Source organism: Sinohyriopsis cumingii, chromosome 18 (genome assembly GCF_028554795.1).
Source record: "Sinohyriopsis cumingii isolate HCF-2022 chromosome 18, ASM2855479v2, whole genome shotgun sequence".
Lineage (NCBI taxonomy): Eukaryota > Metazoa > Mollusca > Bivalvia > Unionida > Unionidae > Sinohyriopsis > Sinohyriopsis cumingii.
The window spans coordinates 2,897,997-2,924,877 of NC_142978.1; the positions used below are offsets into that span (position 1 = coordinate 2,897,997).

The 26,881-nt window shown below is 39.2% G+C and overlaps 1 protein-coding gene across 2 annotated transcripts in view; it reads left to right on the forward strand.

The window, feature by feature from the left end:
• The first annotated feature begins 15,326 nt into the window (after positions 1-15,326).
• The window catches only part of LOC149775973 (uncharacterized), a 63,007-nt gene continuing 51,452 nt past the window's right edge, over positions 15,327-26,881 (forward strand). For both annotated transcript variants that reach the window (XM_089941465.1, XM_089941464.1), the window contains exon 1: positions 15,327-15,437. In XM_089941465.1, coding sequence (XP_089797591.1) covers positions 15,361-15,437 — 77 coding nt within the window. In that variant the 5' untranslated portion in view covers positions 15,327-15,360. The remainder of the gene's footprint in view (positions 15,438-26,881) is intronic.

A 26,881-nucleotide genomic window follows, 5' to 3' on the forward strand; every position in this document is an offset into this window, starting at 1 on the left:
GGCACTAAAGCTAGTTTTCGTCCTTCCATGGGGTTGTCAGGGGTCGATTCTGAGATCTCGGAACTTCCGAGGCCTTTTTATCTTGCTCCCATCAGTCCTCCCAACATGGTTCCCAAGACTCCTTTCAGTATGGGGCCTAACAAGAGAGGTAAAATACCTCCACGTTGCACTAACATCTTCTTTTTTTGACGAATGGGAATTTTCTTTTGAACCATTTGGCGAAGAACGTGACGATGTTTGCCTAAGCATTGTTTCTGGTGTTTGGACAAAGGGATCGTGCCTTTCAAAACGTTCAAACAACATTCGCACACGGTATCGATGACCTCTTTGGAGGCTGTTTAAATGAGTTTTTTTCGTAGGGGTGGAGAAGCTTTGGACAGGACAGATAACATGTCCCCATGTTTGGCTAAACGTGGTGGCAGTCCTTTCCTTTTCTTTCCTTGGGGTTTTCTGGAGGGTGACATCTTTGAGTCTTCAGGAGCACTAAAAAAAACTGATACCCAACTTGGTCACAGGCCTTTTTTATACTGGAACGCGTCGCCACTGATTGTCTTTACGTCGTATTAGTTTGAGGACAGGCATGACACGTCGTGCAGGGGTACGTAACGGACTAAATCGAGCCAGTTCTTGCTTGGACAAATCCAGTAAACTTTGTAACATGCCCGATCTTTCTTGAACTTTGATTTTGGGAGAAGGTACTTTGTGAGCAGCAGCCACTGCCACTAAATTGGAAGGTCCTGCCACTGGGGAAGTTCTTTTGGGGGTCATCAACGGAGAAGTTCTTGGTGTGATCAACGTCTCCAAGTACTCTTCAGTTCTGGGTGTCATTAACGGAGAAGTGGACAAACGTGAAGCTGCCGGAGACGCAGTCACCGCCGTGGCAGGTCGTGGTTTGCGAGTGTAAGGTTGCGTCCTGGCCGAAGTGCCTCTCTTGCGACTAGTTTTCTGTGGACTTTTCTTTTTCTGGGGGCTTCTTTTCTTTTTCCGGGGTGGTGGTGGTGTCTGGTCAGAGGAGGGTCCTGCCACTGGAGAAGTTCTCCTTGGGGACCTGGTCTTTTTCTTCTTGGGGCTTCGTTGGACTTTTTTCTTGGGTATAACTTTGGGGGCATTAGGATCCCATCTTAAGAGTGAGCGAATGATGACCCCTCCTAGAGTACCGCTCCCTCCAGGTTTCAAAATGATTTGTTTTTTGGTTTGAGTGTCGATGCGGGGATCGGCCAGTTGGACCAAAGCGACTTTGTTTCGATCGAAAAAGCGTTTGGTTTGATGAGGAATCTGAATGATTCCTTGGAGTAATTGACGTGCTGTCACCGTGAACCATCGTAAGACTTCTTTGAGACTAGCTTCTAAGACACGAGCTCGTGTTTGTGGATCTTTTTCTCGACTGATGCCATACAAGGCACGAATCAATTTGACGGGAAGATGCGACGGAAGGGACGTCATGTTCGCACTGAGAGTGAGATAGACGAAAAAGGGTCTGAGGTTTTTATAGATTTTTTATGGGGAGTGAAATGAAGTCGAGGACGGAGACGTGTACAGGACAGGCCCTCCGTCTTGGCACCAGTGGTGAAACAAGTGGGTACGAAATCGCAAATCCTCGGGAGTCGTAGGTTTCAAATCGACGAGTAAATAGGCGTGTGGCGTTTGAGTGGCATCGTCGTACGCCTGAGTCAGCCAAGGCGTTCCTAACTGTTTGGCTAAGACTTGCACTTGCGATTTATCTCGAGGGCTTTTAAACAAGACCACGTAATGCGCATTGAGACTGATGGTGCGATGGGCTTTACTTTGTTGAAACAAATTTTGGGTGATGTAAACGACACTGGCATTACGGTGATGCCCTTTGCGCGTGAACCACAGTTTAATTTCTTCTTCGTCCTCTCCTAACATGTCGTCGAAAATGACCAAATGGGTTTGACGGGAGTCAGAGACGATGCCGTCGTCTTCTTTAGGAATGCCTTCCACAAACACGATGGAATCGCCTTGACTTTCTCGCAAGAGGCTGTACGCCGATTGCCACTCTTTGTAACACCACACGATTCGTTGAGGGGGTCGATCGATCAAATGATGTTTATGTTCGATCAAACGTTTGACGAATTCGGTTTTGCCTGAACCGCTAGGTCCAGCAATGAGCATGTTAAAGGGATGGTGAAGATACAAAGCCTCCCAAATGGCACGATCTAAGTGTTCGTCGATGACTTTGACAGTAGAGGAAGAGGGAGCAGAGACAGCAGAGGTAGCCATGGTGTGAGAAATGTCACTTGTGACACGAAAAACAAACAAGACAAGAGTTTATATACTTTTTCAGAACACGTTTATTGAATGTTTCAAACATGAATACGAAAGACAAAAATACATAAAAGCCAAAGGCTTAAGTACAAGGATAAAAGGCACATGATAACCATGAACGTGGAATAAACACAAGTGTCTGTACAACATGTTTTGGGTAAAGTTATAACCAGTTCTATAGTAGGGGTAAGGTCACACAAGTGTCCTCCCGAAAGGGTCTTTCAGGCCTGTCCACGACAGTCCTGTCCTGGGTGACGGGTTCTTCTGGCACCGTCACTAACACAGGTTGAAAAGTAACTTTTTTCCTTGAATAACTCTCGTGCATACTGGGCCACCTCTTGTGTCCAAGCCTCAAAACCCTGGTCTCGGTGATGTCCAACATTTGACTCCTAACCAATCTGGTTTCTTCTTCGTCAACGACATGGTAAGTTACTTCAATGAACAATGAACTATCGATCTTGCCTAGGGTTCCTTTTTATATACAGACCAATACCGACGTGACCGTACGGTAAGGTGAAGTGATTGGGAAGTCGCACTCGCTTCTGGTATACAATTTGATAGACTTTTTCCAAGGGTCGACTGACGATGTGGTGAGTGGGTAAGCGTACAATCTTGTTCGGTTGATAGGTGGTCACTTTAAAGTTTCCATCCTCTCCCGATTGCAAGGCTTCTTTCAATACCCCAAAGTTGACCACTCGACTGGTACGATGATTCAGAGTCAGTCCTTTCACTTTGCACGTCGTGTGCACTTCTCCTTGTTTGTCCCGGTATTCGTAGCCGTAATTTTTGGGACCGCCACTGACGAAACTTAGAATCTTGTCGTCGGGATGCTCGTCTGTCCAGGCTCCTAAACGGTCTCCTTCGATGTCAGGGTGCTGTTGAATCGGGTGATGGATGTAAATGTAACTGTCCGTGTCAAAGTACAGGACGCGTTCTTCTAACAGTTCTAAAGCTTCGTACAATTTTAAGCGAGCATGGGCTGTCACGTAAGCCGCAATGATGACATTTCCAAAAGGGTCGTCTTGTACAAAGTCCAGATCTTCTTCGTAATTGACCAAGATCAAATCCTCTCGAACGACGTCCACGTGTTTCATGTATTTGGTTTTGTCGTGAATCATCTGGAAGTAGCGGGAAGGTTCTGTCAAATATTCCGTCTTGGGTAAACACGGTCGTTGTGCCATTTTACCCCACAAGCAATTTAACATCACTTTGGCAAACGATCGCCTGCCTTCGTTTTTTTCGATGTGGTCTAAAGAGATGCCTTCTTGTTCCCGATATTTCTCTTTGAATTGTATTTGGTCTTCGGGAGTGTGACACCAGGAAGGATAGCCGCTGGCTTCTTGTTTCAGTTTCAAAAAGGCATCCACGTAGTCGGCGAAAATGCCTTTCTGAGTAGGGTCACCCTTGTGGTACTGTTGTGTCTTGGGAAAGTGGCAAATTTCGTACACTTCTAACAGTTGGTATCCCATGTCCAGAGCTTTGAACAATTCCACGCTGACCCAGGTTCCCGTCAAGGCACGTTCTTCCTGGCTGTGATGGCAAGGTTGGTCCTGGTTGCACGTTTCGGCACAAGTACGGCACAAGGGAAACATCAGTTTGCCTTGACAATGGTGAGGTAAGACGGGATGGTATAGGTTCGTGGGAGGCAAAACTTTACACTTGATCAAGCCTTCGTATTGTCGAATGTTTTTCAGGTCGATGTGTTCCGTGAACAATTGCGGGTGCCCTACAGGAAAGCGACAATATTTGCACACGTAGGGATACAGCGAACACACGTCCAAGTATTTGATTTCTTCTCCTTTCTCTTCGTCGGCTTGGTACAGCAAACAGGTGGCATTGGTCCTTCCTCCGTACAAACTATCCCTCGGGTTCAGCGGGTCCATGAACTGGTAACTTTCCACGAGGCGTTTAAACTCGGGATCGGTTTTCAAACGGTGATCGTACTCGTGTTCCCACATTTCCACCACTTGGTATCCTTGCTGTTCTAACTTTAGGCGTCGCTGACAAGTGTCCTGGTACAAGTCTTCCATGGTTCGTTGCAAAAACTGATTTTTAGTGTCACGGTCAGGGTAACAGACGGGACATCCGTGAAATAAGCAACCGTTAAACTCATACACGATCTTGGGGTTTTCTAAGTCCCAGCCATCTACCGAATACGTTCCGATGGTCTTTTCGCCTCCTCCGTTGCGGGCATGCTGAATCCATTTGTCTTCCTTGTCGCACAAGTAATGTAACCAACGTAGGGCTTTGACCGAGTATTGACGCTTGACATAGTGGGTCGTTTGAGGACTGATGACAGCCACGGTCTTTTCAGGCATGAATCGTTGGCGGTACACTAAGGAACACGCTTTGGCAATGGTGCAAGCTTCTTTCAAAGGATCGACCCCTCCGTGTTCCATGAACAGTTCTCGAAATTTTCCACAGCAACGTCGTAAAATGTCCACGTCGGAACGACAATACTTTAACATTTCTTCCTGAAAGTCGAAGGGGTCAGAGGCATGAGCCTGGTACCAAGCGTAGAAAGCTTCTCGTTGTTCGGTACGCATGTTGTCGGGGTCGTAATAGTGAGCCTCAGGTAAATGGGGTAGAACGGCATGTTGATTGGCTTCCGTATTGAAAAAGTGTGGAAAGTACCCTTTAGCCATTTCTGTCATTCCAAACGTTTTAGGCATTCGACTCAAAGGCATGGCCAAGTAACTCATCGAATCTTTAAACTGTACTTGTCCCACTTGCATGAAAATGATTTTGGCTCCGTTCAAAGTCACTTTAGGACGTTCGGTGCCTTGTTCCGTATAGTATCTGAGAAGAAACTGTCCATCGTATCCGGAGAAATTGTGAGCCATCACCGTGGCATGACGATGACAATCTCCGTAACGTTCGATGTCCTCTTGGCTCCACGTCTTGTCGATGGGGTCTAAGACCCATTGGGCAAAATCGGCTAACGTGTTTGGTCCCCGAAAGATTTTTTCACGTCCTCCAGGAATCTTGCTGCAGTGAGGGCAATGACTGAAGATAGGTTCTTGAATGCACTTCTCGCACGCTCGATGAGCCACGCAGAAATTAGGAATGTGAATGCCAGTCTCTTGCATGCATTCGAAATCGAAAAAGATGAAATTGCCTTTCTTCTTGTGACCGTCCTCTTTCTCTGGTGGGGGTTGGTATTTTTGCACGTAGCATTCGTGTTCCAAGTCCACGATGTGGTGACAAATGTGACATTTTTTCTTTCCTCGACATACGTGTGCCTTGGTACTATTGGTACGTATGCCTTGTCCACAGGTAGGGCACATTCTCAGCAGTTGACAAGCACATTTCTTCTGTGAACCTTGTGTTTTCAAATGTTGTTGGTAACAGGTAGGACTGACAAACGTGCGCAGACAAGTTGAACAAGGCACTGGTTCTTCGCTCAGACAGGGTGGAGAGGCTAAACATCCTGGGCATTTCCATCCACAATGTTTGTGTTGCTCTCGATTGTTATAACCATAGTCACATTTCTCACAATAATAAACATATCACAGGAATCCGGTGATACTGGTAATGGTATCGAAATGTTCATCGTGATGATAGACATGAATGTATTTTCCGTCCTAAAATCTTGGCCTCGAAACAACAGAGACCCACGCATTTCTTGAGGGTGCACTTTCAAGGTGTAGCGTGGAGCTAGGGCATCTTGCAATTTTTGCATCTCAGGAATGCCACAGGGTGTGTCTTTGGACAGTCCGGCTTGTTGTAACAGGAGTTCTGCTTCGTTTCGTTGTTTGGCTCGGTCCGATCGTTGAATAGTTTTCCAGGTTCTTTTCCATTCTACCGTGTCGTTCTTGTTGGCATAGGTTCGTCCCACCACGATGGCACGGGCTAAACACATCTGGTCTTGAGGGTTGTGAATTCGGACGAGACTTGTTTTGGTGTTGCGAAGGTCGTCCACCAATAACATCTTTTTGCGTCCTGTCCCTTGAGGAAGAGAGACGTGGGCCATTTTCAGTGTGGCTTTACCATCGGTGATGTCAAACTGGTCATTAGATTGTTGTACGTGTTGAATCTTGTCCATAATTTTGGAAGGGGTTAGTTCTGCGGGTCTGCTAAACTCGATCCAAACAGGGGATTTCAAACCGTCATGATCTATGGATAGTGTCAAGCGATCGTCTTCTTTGGGTTGACATTGTCGCTTGAGTGCGGTGAGCAAAGAATCCCACATCTCGGTGATAAACCCTTCTGCTTTCTCCAAGGGTACGTCGGCCTTGAAATCTTTAAACTTCACCGTGTAGGTGTAAGCCGTGGTTCTAAATTTTCTAGAGGAGCGCTTTTCCGTCTCTCGAATGGAATAGTACTTTTCAGGGTTGACTAAGGGTGGTGAACTTGGTTTAGAGGGTTCGGATTCTGGTTCACTCATGTCCTCTTCAAAATCACTGGCATGAATTTGTGCCAAGATTTCAGCCCTGGTACGAGGCGATAGATCACGTTTCTGCCTCTTACTTTCTTCTTCTTCTTCTTTCTTCTCGAATGAATAGGATCGTTTCATCTTGAGTGCAAAACGTCAAATGACTCAAGTTCAAACACCATAGACTAATTTATAGTCATGGCAAACCAGCGTATATAAAAAGGGTGTGTCTTGTCCTTTCACTATTCATTTCACTCTCAAACCGAGGAGAACGATGGAAGAGACTACCCAGATGGAACGTTTCGTCAGAGCTTTGCGAGGGGTCATTAGAAAATTCTCTTCAGACCAGCCGACGGACTATTCTCCTTCCTTTCGAGATAAAAGTCAAGATACTTGCTATATCTGTCAGAAGAAAGGGCATTGGTCTTCAGAGTGTCCAGACCGTCAAAAAAGAAAAAAAACAGGGGCTAAAAAAGACAAAGGTCAAGATACCTGATATTATTGTAAAGAAAAAGGACATTGGTCTCCAGATTGCCCAAAAAAGAAACAAGAGGAGTCAGAAGAAAAGAAGGATTCTTCAGAAGAAGAGAGGGATTCTTCGAAAGAAGAGAGGGATTCTTCAGAGGAAGAAGAGGAAGAAAGAAGACAATTCTATTTACAAGAGGCAAAGAAACAGGAGAAGAAAAGAAGAAGGGAAGAAAATGAGGAGAAAGAAGAGGAAAAGACGGTGAAGAAATTCAAAAAACAGAGAGACTAAATAAGGAGAAAGAAGAAGTCAATGAACTTTTTATTAAAGCGTTGTGTTGTGAATTGTGGATTGGATTGTAAAAAATGGAGAGAAGAATACATGAATGATATAAGGTAAGTGTCTTTGAGTTTTGATTTTAAAATTAGAAGCTACACTCACGCACTCATACACAGACACGTACTATAAGGGTAAAATGGGTGGGGTTTATTTTTGAGTTATTGGCAAATTGAAATTGTATTTCTTTTCGAGAAATGTGGGTGGCCCTGAAAAGGGCCTTTTTCGGTGTAGGGGTGAGTTTAACCAATCAACTTTAACTGCCTTAAGCCTTTGCCACGGCCAAGGCCTACTTCTGATGATTGGGTTGAAATCACTAAGGGTGGTACGATAGGCTTAGTCACAGGGTTGGCGTGTTTAGCTCGGGAAGGTCGTATTCTCTTCGGTCGTGATAAAGAAGTCTGATACATTTGTTTCAGACTCCTTAACTCCGCTAAAATGTCCAACAGTACCGTAGCCGTTTGATTTTCACCCTCTTGTTTCTTTGCTGCTACTTCTTCTTGCTGTTGTTGCTGTTGTTTTTTTCTTACCTCTTCTTGTTGCTGTTGCTGTTGCTGTTGCTGTAGGAGAAAAGCTTGTTCCGCTTCCTTTTGTCGTTGCATAAATTTCTCCAATTCTTCTTTCTGTCTCTGTCTAAAATTCTCCACTTGCGGTAATGAAGAAGGTAACGAAGGTTCCGGAACAAATTCTTGCGAGGTAAGAAAATCCACAAAATCCCAATGTACCTCTTCTGAAAGTAAGTCCGGGTTCCCTTGGGCAGTCTCCCCTGCTGGTGCACCCCAATGGATCGTTTTCTGAGTTTCCGTCATGTTGAATCACTGTCGCATAGATTGACTGCACACAAGCGCTAACGAATCTATATAGACCACGTGACGTCACAGACTGCTCTCTTCGGATTGGATGCGAGCTGACTGAATTTTGTAACGCGTGTTCGGATTGGTGAATGAATTCAATCCGTTTCAATCCTTCCTGTACCTATAAATAAGCGCAGTTCACTGCATTGATTCACCTATTCTCGTCGCTTCAAGATGTGGACCACAGTTGAGTCATCCACCCTTGTGTCTTCCATGATGTTTAGGACGGACATGCTCATGTATGTCAGGTCCAAGTGGACTGTTGTTGATAGGACAGATACTAGTCAATGGATGAGGAGAGTTTACATAGAAAGACAAGGATGTCTCAAGAGGGTACTTGTGTATGGACCGGCAGTTAGAAGGAGTTTAAGAAGAAGAAGAAGAAGATGTGACAGATGCCATCTATGTTAACATTAACATAAACCCAAAGGCCCTTTTCAGGGCCAGCCATATTTCTCGAAAAGAGATAGCCTTTCCATTGCCTACCCCTTTTTGTAAATTTAAATTTAAATTTAAATTTAAAAAAATCAAAAAAAAAAAATCCCATATTCAATTCCCCTTGTCCCTAGACAGACCCAAACTCTATTCCCCATGTTCAATTCCCCTTGTCCCTAGAGTGACCCACGATTTTTCTCCATGTTCAATTCCCCTTGTCGCCAGAGTGACCCACGATTTTTCTCTATGTTAAATTTCCCTTGTCGCCAAAGTGACCCACGATTTTTCTCCATGTTAAATTTCCATTGTCGCTAGAGTGACCCAGGGGTCTCTGTAATGCTAATTCCCATTGTCGCTAGGGTGACCCCATTTACTACTTACAGGCTCGTCCATGTCGAACACTTCGTTTGACACTTGTGCGAACATTTATTATTAAGAATTTCATCTAAAACGAAGACCGCTACCCGAAATAAAACTTGTATTTGCAACTTCCTGTACTAGATCATTTATTTTTTTATTTGCTGCGTCGTTTATAACTTTACTGACATCAGCGGGCATTTCGCTGGTGCTAGGTAATTTGACAGGTTGCTTTTTTGCGCATTAAGTTTGATATTTTGCTTTTGACAACATTGAAGCCTTTACTGGCTAAATTACCAATACCAGAGATGACAGTCTCGCCAATTTTTCCTATTGCTTTTGATGCAATTTGTTTGGCTGCGGGTCCGATTTTAGGGACTACTCGCGTGACAAGGCTTCCAACGATATCGCCTAATCCGTTACCGTGAATATATTTATATACGGGCAATCGAGAGTTAACTATGCGGACCTGTCTAGGTCTGCGTTGATGTTTGTGAACGATCATGTTATTTCAATTATGTTGTTTTAATCGATGAGTTCGTCAACGAGCTCTTTGTAAATGTGGGAATTGATGACACCGCCGCGGAATAATCGCTGGCAAATGTCTGAGGCCTCGTTGATTATTTCAGAAGAGTTATTTCCGGCTCGTTTTCCTCCTATTAATATTTCAAGGCGAGATACGTCGTTGACAACGCTGTCAGGGCAAACGGTATATCCGCTTCCTATTTTAGAATCTTGCGGTGGTGGTGTGCTTAGTCTAGGATCTTCCGGTGATGGTGTTCTTTTTCCAGGATATGATGATCTTCTTGTAATTATTTCTTTATATTCATCGACCTCCTTTTTAAAATTTGAATATCCGATATCGAGTAAATTCATTGGTTTTCTCAAACTACCAAAATAAATTAACTGCGGCCATGTTCCTGGTCCAAATGAGTCAATAAATTTTTTTTTCACGTATGTTCTTATATTCGCTGGAATATAATTCGCAGCGACGTCTAACCTTTCACCTTCATCTTTGAGATTATCGATATTGTCTTCCCTCAAATAATAATCAGCAGGTTTACTATAATCAACTTTTTCTCTTAAACGAGATGCAATTTCTTCCTCAGTTAATAATCGAACTCTATTGTCCGCAGGTTTTTTGTAGTCGCTTGGTTGAACTATTGGTTCCTGGTCGCTCTTATCTTTCTTACTTCTGGGTTTTTTCCTTTTTTTCCTGAGGTTGACTTTTTTCCTTTGGTCTGGCCCCTAATTCCCGTGGTTGAATATCTTCTTTTAACACCTGTGGTCGAAATTCAAACTTCTGTGGTTGAATATCTTCTTCTTGTGGTTGAATATCTTCTTCCTGTAGTTGAATATCTTCTTCCTGTGGTTGAACTTTTTCTTTTGGTTTTGCTTTCCTTCTTCGTGGGAATTTAGACCTTTCTTCTAATGATTCTGCCTCTTCTATATTATACCGCGATTTTTCAGCCGCACTTGATAAATATAAATTATAAAGTGGATCATTTTTGCCTACCCGCGTTAATCCAAATCTAGCTCTGAATAATGTGTTAATCCAAGTGTCGCGTTTTTTAAATTTTTCTAATCCTACATTTGTTAAAAAAGCGTCTCTTCTGCGGTAGGAATCTTCGGCAAACGCACCAAATTTTACAAGATCATCGGAAGATTGAATCGGCATTTTCATTATCACATCCCAACCACCATCGGTAAAATTACTTTTAATTTTATCGAGAATAATTTTTTTTCTTATAGCAATATTTCCTGAACTTTGTACCTTCGGTAGTATTTTCGGTATTTGTGCTGGCAAATCCGGCAATATTCGAGTGTGTTCCTCAATATCTCTCAACACAGGAAGAATTCTACGTTTCTTAATATCTGGATCTTTCACATCACCAAGTAAGACTCGCTCGGTTGTTTGGGTAATTGGCCTTAACAAATCAGACGATAATTCAGTAAGATTTAATTTTGCATCTTCGTAATCACGAACTTTTTTCTTGAATAATTCTTTTGCTGGAATAAGTTTCTTTATTGCAGCTAATTGCTCTCGCGCTAATCTGGCAGAATGAGGCTCTCCAACTGTGCTAGTTTTCCGACTCATATTATTTTCAAGTATATTATTTTAATCCGGCGTAAAATGGACCAAAGCAGCCCCACCATGCAACAAAAAAATTAACACAAAAAATTATTCCCCGACATTTATTTTTCCTGTCCTGGACGCTATATTTACTAACACACACGGCGCGACCACCCGATGCATCCGGTCTGAAATGCATGAAAATTAGCTTCCGTAGAAGGCGTTATTTCTGCTTTCTGAGGCTTCTACGGAGAAAGTTCTCGTAGGAAGGTTTATTTTGGCTGGACGCACTGGTCTGTACAACTTCCCTGCTGCTCTATTGCACTCTATTATAAGAAAGAAACATTGTAATTGTTGAGAATTTTAACAACAGAATACTGAAATGAACGCCACAAAACTAACAAATGCATACTATTGTTGCCAACAATATAGTATATATGAAAAATATCTAAACTTTGCAAAGATAAATTGGTAGATATTAAACTGTACACAGAATAAGATGGTGACTATACCTCTAACTGACAAGAACTCCCTTCTTGAATACAGATGAGTCTAATTTGTATTTTGCTTCCCAGGTTTTCGGGGACCTGAATGCACCATGCTCACTCAGTAAAATGGGCATATCGGGAAGTGAATGACGCAAGCCATCGCAACCGATGTAAAAAGCCATTACACAAACAAAGTTTTTGCCAAATATATTCATAGGTAGGACAAAAGCACCAGATTTGGTCCACATAGCAGAAAGTTCTTCACAACTATAGACAAGCAGTTAACATATCTTACACTTTCTACACTGTTGCTGCAGTAACATTCAGTCAGTATGTCAGTTCTACTTTATGAACGAAATGTAGTAAATTCTTTTGTAACATAATGATCGAGCCGGTAGAAGAGAGGAGGGTTTTTGTGTGCGCATGTGTCTTGTTTATTTGTACGGGGGGTGGGGGAGGGGGGTGGGGGGGTGGTGTACACAGTACGTTACCTATGACTGAATAAGGAAGTTTCGTTTAATTCTAAAACGACGAACGTATGTGATGGATTTTACACGAAAACAGTTATTTACTGCTATCCTTTAATACTTTAATTCAGGCTTACAATGTTCCAGTCCACAGTTTAATAGATAGGCTCAAAAGTGTAAGTGGTTGTGCAAACATGATACGTTAAACTTGTAACTATTTAATTAAAATGATACTTGCTCTCTTTCCAAGAAAATTATATTTTATGCTTTCGTTTATATAGTTTCAGCTAAATGAGGTACGTACGCTTTGGTACAATGTCAATGACATACAAATTTTAGGTATGGTACAATGCCAATGACATACAAATTTTAGCTTTGGTACAGTATCAATGACATACAAATTTTAGCTTTGGTACAATGTCAATGACATACAAATTTTAAAACAATGCTCAACATTCATCTGAAAGGAAACTAAAATAAATTAATTTTTAAAGCCGTTTACGAAATTATCTTATCACAATGTGCTTTAAGTTTGTGTTAGCAATACACTTATTTTTTAATTATTTTACCTTGAACTACCATCAATGATCTAACCAGTTCAATTTTAGATTCCTCCAGTATTCCTTTAAATCAATATAAAATTAAAAATGTACGTGCAAACAAATTAAACAACAAAAAAGCGCAATTAGGAATAAAGTGAGAGGGTAAGTAATGAACAACATGAATGAATCAGCGAACGAAGAAATAAATAAATATACAAGAAAAGTTACAAATTGGAGAACTGCAATATATATGAAAGCGTCGACAAGTACAAATAAATAAGAAAATAATGATATTTACATTTCCATAAAGAAAGATTGTAACATCAAATATAAAACGTGTTTATTTCATTCACAAAGTGACATTTCTTTTGTATAAAACGATTCAGCTATATAGAAAACGAAGAAGTGAAAATAATATTTTGTGTAAACTTAAACAAAAGACCGATGTTACGTTTGAATGAGCATTTCGTCATCTCATTACACGCAACAATAAAGCAATTATCCTTGTAGCATGTCACACTATGGTGCTAACAATAAACTTTCCTATAGGCTAGAAGCAACTAATTATGACCCCGCGCATCACCACCCCAGACGACTAACTTGAGAAAAAAGACAAGAGTTCTATAGCATCTGGTGTTTTATTTAATCTGCCACATCTGGTATTTTATTTAATCTACCACGTCTGGTGTTTTAATTAATATACCACGTCTGGTGTTTCATTTAATCTACCACGTCTGTTGTTTCATTTAATCTACCACGTCTGGTGTTTGTTTAATCTACCACGTCTGGTGTTTATTTAATCTACCACGTCTGGTGTTTTATTTAATCTACCACGTCTGGTGTTTGTTTAATCTACCACGTCTGGTGTTTTATTTAATCTACCATGTCTAGTTTTTATTCAGTCTACCACGTCTGGTGTTTGTTTAATATTGTGTCCTTTGTGACTCAACATAAGAATAATTAGCAAGAAGAGTTTCTCATCCCTGAACTCACTGCATTCAACAAGGTTCTTTTTCACGACTTGCTTACGGTTGTACTAACGAAAACACGGGTACATGGTGCAAACTTGAAACTAGCATAGGTCAAACTCGTAGAAATATTAGGTTTTTATTACATGGCTCCTTATATAAACACAATAATAAGATACAAGGTTTGTATCTTGAGCAAATACAGCTCCACAAATATCCTTGACTTCTGATAGGTATTCGCTTTTACAGTGGAACCTTTCGGCATTCTATGATTCAAAAGGTTCCTTTACAATGACATGCCACCAGTATGTATCAGTTAAATATGGGAGAATTTAGCAGACAAAGTAGCACGTAACCCATGTTTGCTACAGCATTAATACAGCACTGTCTTGAAAATACACTGTCCTGCGGCTGTAGCACATATGTCATGTTTGCTATAGAATTAATACAGCACTGTCTTGAAAATACACTGTCCTGCGGCAACTGTAAACTTACTTGCCCAGATAAACAAAACACACAGATCTTTTATATTCTTTGTCTCCCAACTTCTAAGAGGTCTGTCAGCTTGTGTAGTTATGTCATTAAACACCAAACCAATTTATATTGCTTATAAATAACAAGAATGGATGAAAGCAGCCTAGATAAGTATGTTCTATATATAAGTAATGTACTTTTGGGCTAAATTTGCATACGTTTCAAGGAAATTTGATTTCAGTTTCTAAACCTTCACTTCAAACGGCAAGTTCCAACAAATTTCTTAGATGTATTGAAATAACCCTTGTACATGTGAAGAAAAACACTTACACATTTTTTCACACCCGTGGATGCCCGGATCTCCGAGTGGTCTAAGGCGCTCCGCTTTACAGATCAATCATATATCGCAGCTCTGTCGGCGTAAGTTCGAATCTCAGCTCGACCAACGTGAGTATGTAAGAAAGCTTGCTAATAGTTCGTGAGTCGGTGGTTCTTCCGGGGATTTTGCGGGTTCTTTCTCTACCAAATATACTGCCCGCCATGTATAGCGTATCATGTTCTGGAAAACGGCGCTAAACCACACAAAAATAAAAACGAAATACGCGATAGTTATCGTGCATTCAGAGCGTAGTGGTTGCTGATGTTACGTGCATATAACTTCAACTTTTCAATTTCAGAAAGAGAATCTCGGGGGTAATTTTCATTTATAATGTGATGTACACACTGTACAACTCCCTAACACCCTTACTCTTTATTACCGGACACATAACAATCTATGGACTCGCACTTTGAGCATTATTCGAGATTTACAATGTATTTTGTTTCTGTATTCGAAGCACGTCGTCTTCTTCATGATTTTGACACTGTGCCAAAGCCATTCATAGTTGTGCCTTGCAAGTTTTACGAACTTCCTAGTTGCCCGGTTGTATGGGGCTCAAAAAACAATGTAAACACTTTATAAAAAATGACAATAAATGATTTGTGCTCAAGCGAATAAACAAAAGACGCACCTCAAGCAAATTCTATTTCAGTAATGTGAATCATAATTTGTCTGGTATATGGTAATATTATTTAAGAAATGACATCAGTTTCCCCAGTGGTTGCCTCTCAACCTTAAATGAGTACCATTTACTGCCCTAATTATATACCCAGTATAAATTCTAACCTTCCGCCTAACTTCAAAGGCATGACAATTTCTGAAGAGACAACTCGCACTACCTGCAGTTAGTAAACGCATCATGGATTGGAAAATGTTGGCTGCATTTATGTTATTGGTGTTTCTCCTTTTCATGCCGCAAAGCAAGGCATGGAGCGGGTATGTAAAGTTTATATTTCTGTCATCTTTATTATATTTATAAACACCATTTGAGTATTCTTGTTATGGAGAAAATAGGACGAAAAGTGTGAGTATCATGCTTACGGATTCGATTGTTAGAAAGAACTAGTTATGGTTTAAAATGATTTGGGAAACGGCGTCTATTTATTTATTTATTTATTTATTTATCAATGGAGTGTGACCTGCTTCAACACACAGAGACGCGTTAAAACAACTGTGTTGTAAATGTTATGTCATTTACATATATGATTTAGTAAATCAAATCCCCTCCATGAAGTTTACACCAACTTGTCTTCTAGGTCATAAAAATAAACATGTGGTTGTTTATAGATGTTTGTATACCATAACTATAAGACCACGATGGTATCCCATGAATGGTGTTTATGTTTTTTATGATAGGAAGACATTATAAGTTCTGAATTAAATTATTTATTATTATTTCACTTTCGCCTACATTACATTTTAAAATCAACATACGTGTATATATAAGGGTTCTTATGCAATAAAGGGCGGTCGCTGTGCTTTACATCCAAGTTTTATCATTTAATTTTTTCTGCTATTATGTTGCGAAAGTATGTACAAAATTTTCTAGATTTTCTGAAGAATTAGAAAGGCAAGTGCTGAGAGTTAGAAGGGGGAGGAAGGGGAATTAAACTAAAAGGTAGTTTGGTTGAACATTACGGTCACCATACCTTTTATGTCGCCCTTTTTCTCATCATTAAGTGAGTATGAATGTATTCTTTGGTCTATTACATCAAGTCTAAAGTGGCCAAATCATTTCTTTTTCCATGCTAACTTCAAACTTAAAAGATTCTTAGAAATGATTTTCTTAGCACCCTAAGGGATATCCAGCTTATTGGATTCTTATTTAATAATCAAGTTTTACATGGACACAGTTTCCATTAAAGTTACATGGCATATAATGTAAAATGTACCGTGTTGCCTAAGATAATTTTTGAATTTATGTTTAAAGTTTCATACATGTTGCTGAGGTTGACGATTATAGATTCCTAGAACCAAATACAGGGGAAAAATGGTTCATGGGCGACATTTGGAACAAAACACATACAAAGACATCACAATGGTATTCCGGTAATGAAAGTCAGCGCTGCCGATTTACGTCAGGTCGTAAATCGTTAAAGATCTCTAAAGGTCTCGTATATATTTCCTTGCCTTTAATCTTTTCCTGCATAGGACAGTTGATAGTGGCGCTCAAACGTTTCGTATTTTGCATAGGTTAGAATTTTAAAGAAAAAGAATTTCCCCGGCTTTCCTCACTGGTTATACTAGCTATTTAAAAAAGATCTTGTACATCTTAGGCATAATTCAAAGAATCTTTAATTCCCTTTATTTTGGTGTTTGATTGGTGGTTATAATATGGGTTATAGAGTATACAGCTTGGCCTTACTCCAGATATGCACCTTTCAAAAAAGTGCTAGGTACACTTGGTCATTTTAACTTCCTGAATTTCAGAGGTAAATTGTATAAAAAAGAGCCGATAACATATTTTTTTTTACATTTTATATCTTTGGTAATTCATTCATTGCACTTTCAGAAGATGGCATTGTCTAGTCTAGCAAAATTCATTTTCCCTATTTGAATGGCTACTATGGATAGTGTACAAGGCAGCAGTCATTTTAGTTAGCAGTGTGCTTAAATCATGTGCAATTTCCAAAGAAATATGATCCAAATTACATTAATTTAGCATAGAGGTATCCCTACATTCTCACCATTGTGCATGTTTTAAATGCAAACAACTTCACCTAAATACGTCACTCTCTCAAAAGTACATGATAACTGGTGAGCGCCCCTATTATGATTATTAAAATTGCATAAGAAATTTTCGTCTTCATTATTTGGTAACAGAAGTTGTAACCATGTTTTCTTACATTTAAATTCTCTCCCAGAATTAATAGCACAACGATATGCCTAGATAATAAGTGAAGTCATATACATGGTGTCATGATGTAATAATAAGGCATTATTATTATACGCTCATTTTTTCTCCGTTAAGTTTACATTTCCCAAATCGTGCAGTATTTTCCATATTGCATTGCTTCATACTACACATATGTGTCTAAAAAAGTAACGTGTGTTGGGAACTACTTTTGATTGTAAACAAACAATGTACGGTTTTCATTTATTAGCTTTGTCTGCGGATGAACAAAACAATATGTTTGGTCCCTTTGAAAGTAGAAATGATAAATTTGACGACGTGGATGCGTTCACCGAGACAAAAAGAAACTTTCAACTTAGGAAACGAATGAATGTGACATCCACTATGCCTACAACAAACGTGATTTGCGCAATATCGAAAATACAATTCTGATCATTTAAACAATTATTGAGGAGGTACGTTTTTAACTATTCGCAAAACGAATGGTTCAGACTATGACCCGTATACTCAACGGTCTATCCAAATAGTATAGAATGGCATATTAAGGTCAAGGGCTATCCCATCTCCCTCTGAGACGTCCCATTTTACAAGTCATTCAAAACATTAAAATCGAAGAAAAAAAAATGCGTTTGCGGAAAGAGGGTTTGGGTATAAAACCAAAGGTCTCGTAGCTAATAAGCCAAGATGACAAAACAAGCCTATTTCCGCTGGCTTAATGGACTGTCACACCACATCTGCTTTGCAGTTTTCTCCGTTTTACTTTTAGTAGGCACTGCATGGATTTATAGCAGTGATAGAAGCCATACAGGTCATGTAAAAAGCAGGGGTCTCTCCAAGAGCATGCAACTGACAGGGAATAAACAGATGTCATCTTTAACTGGTACTAACAATGACAATAAATATACTTACCTCTTTGCACCTTGAATTTCCTGAAACTTTATTTTCTTAGTTCTTTTAGTCAGAATTATATGGGTTCGAATAACTTATCCACACTACGAAATTGTCCAGTACTTTAGACTACATTTCGAACAGAAATCACATTCTCATAACTGCACTCAAAACGAATTGAATGTGATATTCCACAGCAAACAATATTTAACCCTGCATCTTTGTGAGAATTTCAGATAAGAGAATTAATATTTTTCCACATTATGATTCCAAACAATTATTAACAGAACAGAAACACAAGTGCAGCTGCATCAAGGCTAGTCTCTCCAGTCACACGTGCATTGTACGGAATTGACCCAGCTAATAAAGACAGTCTAACACAGCTAGAAAATCAGACTTTAGTTGGATCGTCACAAAAACAAAATCGCTCAACTACATGCCAACTGGAAAAGTTGTTGCAATGTGCATTCATTCATAGTATGACTAAATTTCAATTTTAAGTTGACTAATACGAGATTTATTTTTAAACGAATATGACTTAGCGCGCGACCAAGTTCAAATGTCGCTGGGCGGTGCTTTGTGCTCATTAATATTGCTATTGTGTATTTTTGAACCAATAGCTGTGTATTTACTTTGGAATCCGGCATAAATTCAATCACCCTTTGGTAGAATGGCAAACTGAGTATAAAATGAAAGTTTACTACATTCGTGTGGGGAAATATGAACTAGTTTTTTTTTTCTTTCTGAGCAATACTTCACTCCCAAAGTTGTGCAGTATTGCTCCGGAACACTGGTTTATATTTTCCTCTATAAATACAGTAACCTGTAAATCTAGAACGGCGCATCGACCTTTGACTGTACAATAGCACACTAGTTTAAATACATTTGAGGAAATGACTTTTTAAATTCTTAACATATCATTTCTTCTGTTTTTGACGAAATTAAGTTTGAACGAACGGCTATTACTACTCAGCTGAGTTCATTATATGCGGAGTTTAAATGTAAGTGTGTTTGATACACAATGATTTAAAATGATATAGTTAATTCAGTTTCCAATATATAAATATAATACATAACGATGATATAAAATACAGAAATGATATATGTATGCGTGTGTTAAACAGTGGACAACTACTCACCATTCTTGTTCATCTCACATGTCGTCATGGGATAAGACGAATTGGACGGGTAGGCGTCAGAAAAATGAAATTATTCATAAGAATGAAACCTACGACTGCTTCTGATTGAAGGTAGCCGCAGCTACCTTTGTCCAACAGAAAATTTGCAAAATCGCACATACCAAACATAACGCATCTCAGAGACAGCTCGATTTTCATTCCAGACTACTGGTTACAACGACTGAAAGTGGAACGTACGTTTTTGTGCGTCTCTATTAAAACGTACACGTATTAACCCCAGCAGACCTGAAGTCTTAGGGTATTTATATCGGGTTTCGCTGCCAAGCACCATTCTATGTAAACACACAGCACAGTTTGGTTTTGAGGCTTGTTAAAGAAGCAGACTAAAGTCTACAAGCGAATTGTCGCGATGTAGAAAGATGTTTTTGAGGCAGAGTCAGAAACAGTAGTTTTATGTTAGATAACAATGTTTTGTAAAACTCTTTGATTTTATTCTATTCAACCTGATCCTAAATATGAAATATCGAATATACATCAAATTCTAGTAATCGTTTCTTTACTTAAGCTTATTTTTTTTGAATTGGTTCAGCTCCTAAAACTGTGACACCCTTCTCAGTAGTCTCTTTGGAGATGCACGGGTTTATTTTTATTTAGTCACTACCAATGGAGTTTGTATCACTGGCTGACATATTAGCTTCCGGGTTTAAGGAGTTATCGAATCCTCGCACAACTCACACTTCACAAAAGAGGAAGTCTCGCGTCCATTTAGGCTTTGTGGGATTTCAAACTACATCAAACAATTTACTTACCTCCGAAACTGAAAAGCTTGAAAACTTACAAAATATATGCACGTCCTCATTTGAAAAGTTGACAACACAAGGACATAGGCAATTTTACGTTTTGCTAAAGCACATGCTAACACACTTTTGATGAAGCATTTCACTTAGTTCAAATTACAATCAAGACGTGTTCCTCTTAGCAAATATTTTAGCTGCATATTTATTCAGACACCTAATTGGCATTTACTTATCTGAGAAAACTAAATATCTCATATTGTGGTTTCGTGCTTAAGTTTAGCATTCATGCTCAGAATGGTCAGAGAATATGGAGATATCTCGTTCACATAGTAAGACTGTCTGCAGCGACAACTAGAGTTCCTGGTGTCCTATAGATCTCTGGACGATACAAATATTAGTATTTACAAATATGATCAAACTTTGCAAAAGTAAATCTTCTTGTCACTATTCGAGGGAGGGGTGTTAACTCTTTGTTTTAGGAGAGGGAGCATCAATGACATCGAGTAAGTGGTGTGTAGAAACAGTTATCTGTACATAACGTAGCTATTATTGTAACTTTTTGGAGGTAAACAGGAAAGTGTTTCCATATGAAGTGCGTCTTAAATTAGTAATTATTTACCATGGCTAAGCTTCATTATTTATTTTATAAAACCAAAGCCTCAGATCCCTTGTAGTAATCTGGACAAGGCACCATCTCCAATCAAATGCAACATACATTGCAGACTCTACATCCTTATTTGAAGCAACACACTTTTCAAAATTACACGAAAAAGAATGCAAATAAAATTAAGACGAAAAGAGTCGATCTTCAGGATAGTCCTATGGAAAACTTAAAAAAACTGATAATTTTTAGTTTCAACATACTTAAGAAGTAAAAATATAGGAGAAGGGACTATCTCTGATGATATTATGGGCGGATAGAAAGAAATTTATAACCGTTTGGTCGAAAGAAAACAAAACTCTTTTGTATGAGTATTTGCTAATGCTACGTAGGATGCGCATTTTAGTCTTTTCAGATAATTGACTCCTACGGAGAAAGTTTTATATTATTTCACTTACCGAGTGGTTTAAGGTACTGGACTTTATATATCACTCACATGTCATCCCTGTTCGCGTGTGTTCGAGTCTCGACCTGACCAACGTGGATATGTGAGAAAGCTTACTAGTAGTTTCTTGTGGGTGGGTGTTTACCGGGATCTTCCTCCACTTAATATACAGACCGCCAAGTATAGCCTATCATGTGCTGAAAAATGATCTTACACCCCACAATCGCGAACACACCTCACCTACTTCAGCAGAAGAAAGATATAATTGCACGAGCAATGGTTCATTTTAGGCCTCCAGTACTTTTTTTAGTTACGTGTGTCTCATTGTTACATAAGTGTGTAACCTTTACAAGTACTGTACTCAGAATATGTCTTCACCCAACCAATCGTCTGTCACCGCACCTTGTCATAAGCTTTGAGAATAGTAATTAAATCCAAACCAGACCAAATATTAACCGTTATTGTTTCCCTTAATACTGTTATCAACATCAAATAGTGACATCATTTAAAACCATAAATAGATTCCACGATATCTTTGTGCACATAGGGATTTCCACAATTTTGCATGAAATGACTACTAGTGACCCTGGAAATCTATTTAAGGTCAATATAACCATTGTGTGTCATGTTTGGTCCTGTGACAAGATATATCCCTATTTTGTACTTTCCATTCAATATAGAAACTGGTGACCTGTGGGTTTCAAGATCAGGGACATTTTATGTCCCAGTCCTAACAAAATTTACTTTCACTCGCCTTGGTGGAGGTTTTGTTTCCTTCTGTCAGTTACGTGTGTAACAGAATAACATTATGGTGAAGAGGGGTGAGATATGTTTTTGCTTTTAAAAACAAATTCATTCAAATTCAACTAAGTGTAAGCACTGTGCATTTAATAGTCTGCTTTCCTTAACATCTAAATTCGAGGTATACGTAATCTGAAACTCTTGATTTTGTGGAAACAATGTTTTTTTTTCCTCATCCAGTTGGCTTGTAACTTTGAAGCATCTTTACTAAACGTTGTACGTGTATCTTTCCAGAGAAATATTTTCCCTTATTTCCAAAATAGGTGTTAGTAACCCAAAGTTCATATGCACTAGACCATGTTAGACTTTGAGCTGGAAACTCTTTTTCATATATACATAAAGTGAGGCACTCAGTGATTTCTCATGTCATGTGACTACAAAGTTTGAACATGAGGGCTGTTACACTGTAACGAGCTCTCGTTCCCGGGGAAAAGACCTGTACCTTTACTAAGTCCTATAACTCTGTTTCCTAAACTGAAACTTGCAATGACTTCAGATGTACCTGAAACTCTGTAAACTGTGAGTTGATTGCTGTTAAACAACAACGTATTTTCCTTTTCATGAAACATAACTATACCATCACTAGATGATACTTTTCAAGTGTTTGATGTTCTCTATATTTTAGTCCTGATTTCTGCTTACACACTGTTTTATCTATATATATGTTAGTCACCCTAACCTACTGGACACATAAATAAACGAAAAAAACAAAGTTATTATTTAAGAAACGTTTATTTAAAGAGATTCATAATTTCATCATCGGCACATTGTAGTTTACTTTTTTAAATACTGTAACATAATTCTATATGACCTTTTAATCCTGATGGTAACGATGCAATCACCCTGGAAACAAAAGACTGAATGTGAGATAGCAATTTAAAGCCATACATGAAGGTATTTAGATGTACATTAGTTATACTTACTATTTTTATATCTAGCTTGAAACACACACACACAAACACACACACACACACACACACACACACACACACATATATATATATATATATATATATATATATATATATATATATATATATATATATATATATATATATATATATATATATATGTTTGTGTGTGTGTGTGTGTGTGCATGTGTGTTTTCATGCTTTGTTATTAAATGAGAGCTATCGGATGCATTTTATATCAGCTCATTAATTAAACCAAAATAGGGAAGCTAAATTATAATTATTAATTCACCTTAACAAATTTCACATGACAGAAGATACAAGTATTCGAATTTAGATCTATGTAAAGAATGTACATCGTGTAGACATTTCTCTCGTATAGCGTACTTCTTTTTCGCTTGCCTCTCGAAAAGCAAATGAAACTTGGTACAAATCTTTGTATAAAACTACCACAGAATTACCAATGGGGCACATCGGTGATACGTACCATCGTGATCATAGTGTGTGTGTGTGTATGTGTGTATGTGTGTGTGTGATTTGGATTTTTAACGTAGCTTTAATAATTTTTTAGTCATATTGCTACGATGTCTTCAGTGTGGCAGTTTATAATGATGAATAGCACTGGGACATCATTCCTTTGACATGTAGTATGATGTCCCACCCAGTCACATTATCGTGACACCAGGCCGACAATTCGAAACACTAACCTCTTAATGCTGAGCGCCAAGCGAGGCAGCGGTTAGTACCATTTTTATAAGTCTTTGGTATGACTCGGCCTGGGATCGAACCCACGACCTACCGCATCCGAGGCAAACGTTCTAACCACTAGGCCACCGGAGCGGTCTGATCATGTTGGGTATTTATCGATATACCACAGTTTCATATCAGGCATCATCGACATAGAAACACAGATAAGCTGTATGTAACGATGAAACAAAGTTATACTTATCTCTCTCTCTCTATCTCTCTCTCTCTCTCTCTCTCTCTCTCTCTCTCTCTCTCTCGTGTTAGCGCAATATCAACGTACATACTTTTGCGAAAACAGATTATAGTCTATTTTATATCTCTTATGTGATATTACAATTCAATTTTAAGTAGAAAAAGAAGCAAAGATGAATCAACGAACATGTTTAATCACTAATCACATCGCAGCCGACGTTGAAGCAAAAGGGACATTGTGATGATATATGGTGTCTTATTTTTTTCACCATTCTTGCTTGTTAAATGGAGGCCTAAGATATCAGATGTCAGAGGAACTAACTATATGCCTTAGGATATCTTCATCTTCCCACTTCCCTATGCAAACAAATTATGTATTTTAAAAATCTAGTACATCTTGGATTAAGAATTATAGATTAAGGCATGTAATGTTTCGGTTCGATTTATTATATTTTAACTCATGATCCAAGGAATATATACAGCTTTGTTATTTGTATTCAAGATATTTAATGAGTCTACTTTTTAACCCCATACGATAACACTGGACAACAAATTTTTACAAAAGTCATGTTACTGAAATAAAATTAGTCAATTCTTATCAATTTTTATGTGCTGAACACGAATATGACAGTCAAATTGCAAAATTGGCTCTAGTTTTTTTGTAATCTGCAAGAAATTAATGTTTACATAACGAAATGCATTCCAATAGTAAAAGGTCAACTGTAATAGCCTACCTATAAAAAATCAAGTCATTGACTACATCTTAGATTTCTTCGCCTGTCTCTTGTACAGCTGTTCGGGAGCATCTCTGAGGAGTGTCCAGCAGTAGTCAGCCAGCATTGTAGTGGACCATTTTCCCTGGTATCTTTGTTCCATTGTTGCGATATCTTGATGAAAACGTTCGCCGTGTTCATCACTAACAATACCACAGTTGCTAGGAAAGAAATCCAAATGGGAATGAAGGAAGTGAATCTTTAGAGACATATTGCAGCCAAGTTTCTTATACTTCATCAACATGTCTTCTACTAGTTCCTTATAGTTTTCTGCCCTAACATTTCCGAGGAAGTTTGTAGAAACTAGGCGAAAAGCATTCCATGCTTGTTTCGCGTCACCTTCCAGCAAGTTGTTGAACCGGTCATCTTTGAAAAGCTCTCGAATCTGAGGACCCACAAAAACTCCCTCTTTAATCTTTGCTTCGCTGAGTCGAGGGAATTTTTCATGCAGGTATCGGAATGCTGGCAAAGTCCGGTCAATGGCTTTCACGAAGTTCTTCATCAAACCTAGTTTGATGTGAAGGGGTGGTAGCAAGATTTTCTGAGCCTCAACCAGAGCTGGGTGTTGGATATTCTTCTCTCCAATGGCTACATTCTGCCTGTGAGTCCATTCCTTCCTCATGTAGTGCATTTCCCTTGCTCGGCTATCCCACTCGCATAAGAAACACATGTATTTTGTATATCCTTGCTGCAGTCCCATTAAAAGGGCAACTACCTTCAAATCACCACAGAGGTGCCAGCTGTACTTGTTATACTCAATGGAATTCAGTAGCTGCCTTAAGTTATCGTATGTCTCTTTCATGTGGACAGCATACGCTACTGGAATAGATGGAAGAATGTTTCCATTGTGCAAAAGCACAGCCTTGAGACTCAGTTTCGAAGAGTCCACAAATAGTCTTCATTCTTGTGGGTCATGAGTGATTTTTAAAGCATTCATGAGGCCCTCAATATCGGAACAGAATATCAGATTACTTTCCTTTCTGAAGAAAGGCTCCAATTGCTGGTGGCGCTTTCGATATGCAGTAATTGTGACATCTTCTTCTAGAAGATTCCATTGTTGGAGTCTTGATCCTAGCAATTCTGCCTTGTTCTTTGATAAGTCCAAATCACGAATCAGGTCATTTAGTTCTTCCTGTGTTATTCTGTGTGGGGTTGATGATGCACCACAGTGAAAATCTGGATCACTGCATGCTGATGGACCAGGAGAAGAACAGGTCGACTCACCTTTGTCTTCGTCAGATGAATCAAGAGAATATTCTGCTGGAGGTTCTGGAATAGGAAGTCCCTCACCATGTGGAACTGGTCTCAATGCAGACGGAATGTTTGGGTAGACTATTCTCGACTTCTTTCGCTTCGTTATTCCGCCGGAAAGAGGAGGAACCAAGCAGAAGTAACAGTCATTTAGGTGGTTGCTTGGCTCTCTCCACACCATTGGGACTGCGAACGGCATTGATGACCTTTTGCAATTCAACCACTGTGAAAGCTGTGTTGTACATGTAGCACAGCATATATGCGGAGCCCAAGGCTTGTCTTGGTTACCAACCTTGCATCCGAAGTAAAGATGATATGCTTTCTTCACTTGAGAATTGATACTTTTCTTCTGGTTGGCAAATGTCACTTCCCCACAAATATAGCAAAAATTGTCCGCGGTATTAACACACTTTCGAGGCATTACTGTTCTTTATTGTACGTAAATGGATAAAATAATAAGTTTTATGTAACAGTAGCTTGAACTGTCTCGCACAACGTCTAAAATATTTTAAATGCTGAACCTATCTGATTGGGCTTTATATAGTACACTGCTTACGTCAGCTTCAGCAGCCGCCTGGCATTAGTATAATAGGCCTACACATGTATAGTACACTGCTGACGTCAACTTACTTCAGCAGCCGCATGGCATTAGTATTGCATTGCATCAGAAAATGATGCAATCAACTGTGGATGATGTGAGCATGATGGTATTATGCAATGTTACATCATTATTCCGGATGTTGCTGCAGTCCTACTGGAGAAATTTACACAGTGAAACATAGAAAATGAGGTATATGAATATCTTCAAAACGAGAGCCAATACAAATTTTTCACGGTTATATTCGTGTTCGGCACACCAAAATACTACAGATTAGGGCCTTTTCAAGTCAGTAATGATTTCACTGTTGACCAGTGTAATCTGACAACATATAGGACAGTCTAGACAAACCTTGCTGAAAAATTTCGTCTATGGTCAGAAAG